At 38.4% G+C, this 3,134-nt stretch overlaps 1 protein-coding gene across 1 annotated transcript; it reads right to left on the bottom strand.

Annotated features, from left to right (window-relative positions):
• Positions 1-1,936: 1,936 nt before the first annotated feature.
• LOC104881465 (ethylene-responsive transcription factor 9) lies at positions 1,937-2,769 on the bottom strand. The gene has a single exon (XM_010661817.3). It carries the CDS (start codon positions 2,686-2,688, stop codon positions 2,173-2,175), a length of 516 nt encoding a protein of 171 aa, XP_010660119.1. The 5' UTR covers positions 2,689-2,769; the 3' UTR covers positions 1,937-2,172.
• Between the last annotated feature and the right edge of the window lie 365 nt (positions 2,770-3,134).

Consider the following 3,134-nt stretch of genomic DNA (forward strand, 5'->3'; position numbering starts at 1 on the left):
ATTTGCTGCACCTGGTGGCGGTGCCGCCTCGCTCGTTGCTGTCACATCCCCCTGATCGGGCCTTTTGGGACAGTTTTGATGTGGCCGGATATTCGAATTGAGCTCCAATTTCGTGAGATGGGCTGGGGTTTAGGTGCTTGACTCGCACTGTGGTGCATAAGCCTGGGTTAAAATTGCTTGACATTAATGGAAACTTCATCCCCGCTGCTGCCAAGACTTCTATTGTTTCTTTTCTTACCCGGCACGTATACTCTCTGGTTGCTGCCATTGCTTATGAGAATCACTCATCCAATTTGGATCTGACCGACAGTCCCAAGTTCGAGTGAGTCACATCAACTCCAAGGTAGGCTGTTGCAAATAGTGCATACGTTCCACCAAGCATGAGAGCTGATGCTGATAGAAGCAGTGGTATGGATATGAGGCGCAAGAATGAAGAAAATGCTATCCGGGTTTGGTTTGAGCAGAGGTTTCGGGCATGTCAATTTTGTCAACAGGGAAGATACTGAGAGAGCTATTAATAAGCTCAGTGGATTTGGTTATGACAGTCTCATCCTGCAAGTGGAGTGGTCCCCACCAAGACCATTAGTTGACTGGGATCCCAATGGTAATCGAGGCCCCACAGTGCCAGAGCCTGATCAAGTGGCTAGTCAAGCATCCAAACTCACAACATGGTCTGCATGGCTACCTTCAAGCCACACGTCCTCTTTTCCTTTTGTTTATTTATTTATTTATTTACTTATTATTTTTTTTTTTTCTTCTTCATCTTTTATCTTTTTTTTTAAATAGTTTCCTAAACTCTAGTTTGTAAATATTTTTTTCATTTTTATTTTATTTTTACCAAATTCCTTTTCTTTTTCTTTTTTCTTTTTTTTAATAATTTCATCTCTTTTAATTTTTCATCCTTAGTTTTTTTTTTTTTTTCGTTTAGGTTCCGAGAATCCGCTTTTCAATAAAATTTGGCCGTCATTTTCTTTTTGGCGAGTCACTTTCGAATTTTTCATGATTTTAAAACGTTTTAAAATAAACATGAATTTAAATTCCGTAATTCCGAATAATGGAATTTATGGAATTAATTCATGCAAAAATAAACGGGCTTTGGTGGGGGCCCTACATCAAATAAATTTGCTTTAAAATAAAAATGAATTTTGAATGAAATATCATGCGTGCTATTGGTGCTTCTTTATCTGTTTTGGTGACATGAGTGACATACTTTATGTTCATTACTATGCACTAATCTCATTTTGCGATAGCACGTTGCCGTTTGCTGATCAGGTACGCATCCACTTCCACTTCAGTTATCCTCTATTGCATATTCTGATACTCATATGTGCATGATTGATTCGAGTATTTATTGATTTTCTCATTGATTGCCATGTCAGCTTCACCTCATTAGTAGAGACCCGACTTAAGGACTTAGAGGGGTGCTACGGTCTTTACCGTACCTTCCCGATAAGTAACCTGACCCCCGAACTCGATCCGATTTTTCGTAGATCGCCTTTTCTAAAATAAGGAGTCACACTTAGGGTTTTTCTTTCTTATTTTGTTTACCCTTTAAAAATAAAACAAAAATAAGTGGCGACTCCAAGTCATTTTCAAATAATCAATAAAAATCAATTTTTGAATAAAATAAAAATCGAGCTCGTCATCAAGTGGGAAACGCATTCGAGCCATCGAAAATGCGGGGTCCACAACATGTTTGATATTTTTTTTTAAATAAAATTAAAAATGTAAATATAACTAAGATAAGAAAAGGATATTTTCAATACCATACCCAAAAGCAGTCAATAATGGGAAAATAATATGTTTGATAGAATAATTTAATATTATAACTTGAAATTAAAAATGATTTTAATAAATTAATTTAATAATTAAAAATGAATTAATAACTTAAATATAATAATTTAATAATTTAAATATAAATTTAACTTTAAATCACTTTAAGAGTCAATTTGTTACTCTCAACATGAAAACATCCATAACTACATCAGCTCCTTTACACGCGGCCCATACAGTCAAGCACATAAAAAAAAAATTAAAATTAAAATTAAAAAAAAAAAAAAAACCCGACAAAAACGAGAAGAGGGAAATGAAAATGAAAACGAAGTAGGAATACAAAAAAGGTTTACTTTTTCGCGAAGACCCTAACTTTTTCAAAAAATCAGAAGCCTATCATCATAACAGGGATGGCGGGAGATTCAGATCGAACGGCAGCGGCTTCTTCTTCTTCTTCTCCTCCACCTCACTCCGCACCAACACCGCAACTGCGTCGTATTTATACCCCGAAAACCCCGCAGCAATCTCCGCCGGACCTCCTGCAGTGCCGGGAAAGCACACTGTCCGTCCGTCCGGAGCCACGTAAGCCGCGCGCCACCGGTTCACTCGGTCTCCGAAGCCAGAAACCACCGGCAGCGAACGTACGGGGGAGAAATTCGTCTTGGCCTTGGGTCCCCGGAGACTCCTGGCAGCGTCGTCGTAGGCTCTAGCGGCTTCCTCGGCGGTGTCGAAGGTGCCTAGCCACTTCCTCGTCTTCTTCCATGGATCTCTAATCTCCGCTGCAAATCGGCCCCAGGGACGCTTGCGTACACCTCTAAAATGCGCCTCCTTTGCGGGCGAAGGAGACGGCAGCTGGTCGTCCTCGTCGGCGGCTGTGAAGCCCTCCTTGGCGAGGTGTAGAGTTTCGACTGCCATCTACTGAAGTCTATAAAGAGAGAGGAGAAAAAGCAGGGTGATAAGAGGCGAGTGGAGCGCGTGAATTTATAGTGGTCGTGAATAAACGGGACAAGAGGAATTCCTTAGGTGATTGCATGTATAATGTAGAGTCTTGGGATGTCCATGATGTGTAGCATGACATGGGGATATTGAGTTCACATAATACAACGGATTTTTAATAAGAGTATGACCGTTTTTAAAAATTAATTCCTAAATTATCATAATAGTAAAAATAATTTCAAATCTATCATAGTTTTATCTATATAGGAAAGAGTAAATAAATTATAAGTGAACTTATATAAAAATATCGTCTTTTCAAAACATGATTTCTAAAATTCCATTTTTTATATGAGAAATCGTTTCTTAAAAAGACGATTTTCAAAGAATTTATTTATTTATACAACATGGGATATTGAGTTCACATA

The sequence above is a fragment of the Vitis vinifera genome, chromosome 14, assembly GCF_030704535.1.
Source record: "Vitis vinifera cultivar Pinot Noir 40024 chromosome 14, ASM3070453v1".
NCBI classification, from domain to species: domain Eukaryota; kingdom Viridiplantae; phylum Streptophyta; class Magnoliopsida; order Vitales; family Vitaceae; genus Vitis; species Vitis vinifera.

Excerpts from the sequence above, each read along its gene's own strand:
- LOC104881465 (XM_010661817.3), bottom strand. The coding sequence starts at position 2,688 with ATGGCAGTCGAAACTCTACACCTCGCCAAGGAGGGCTTCACAGCCGCC.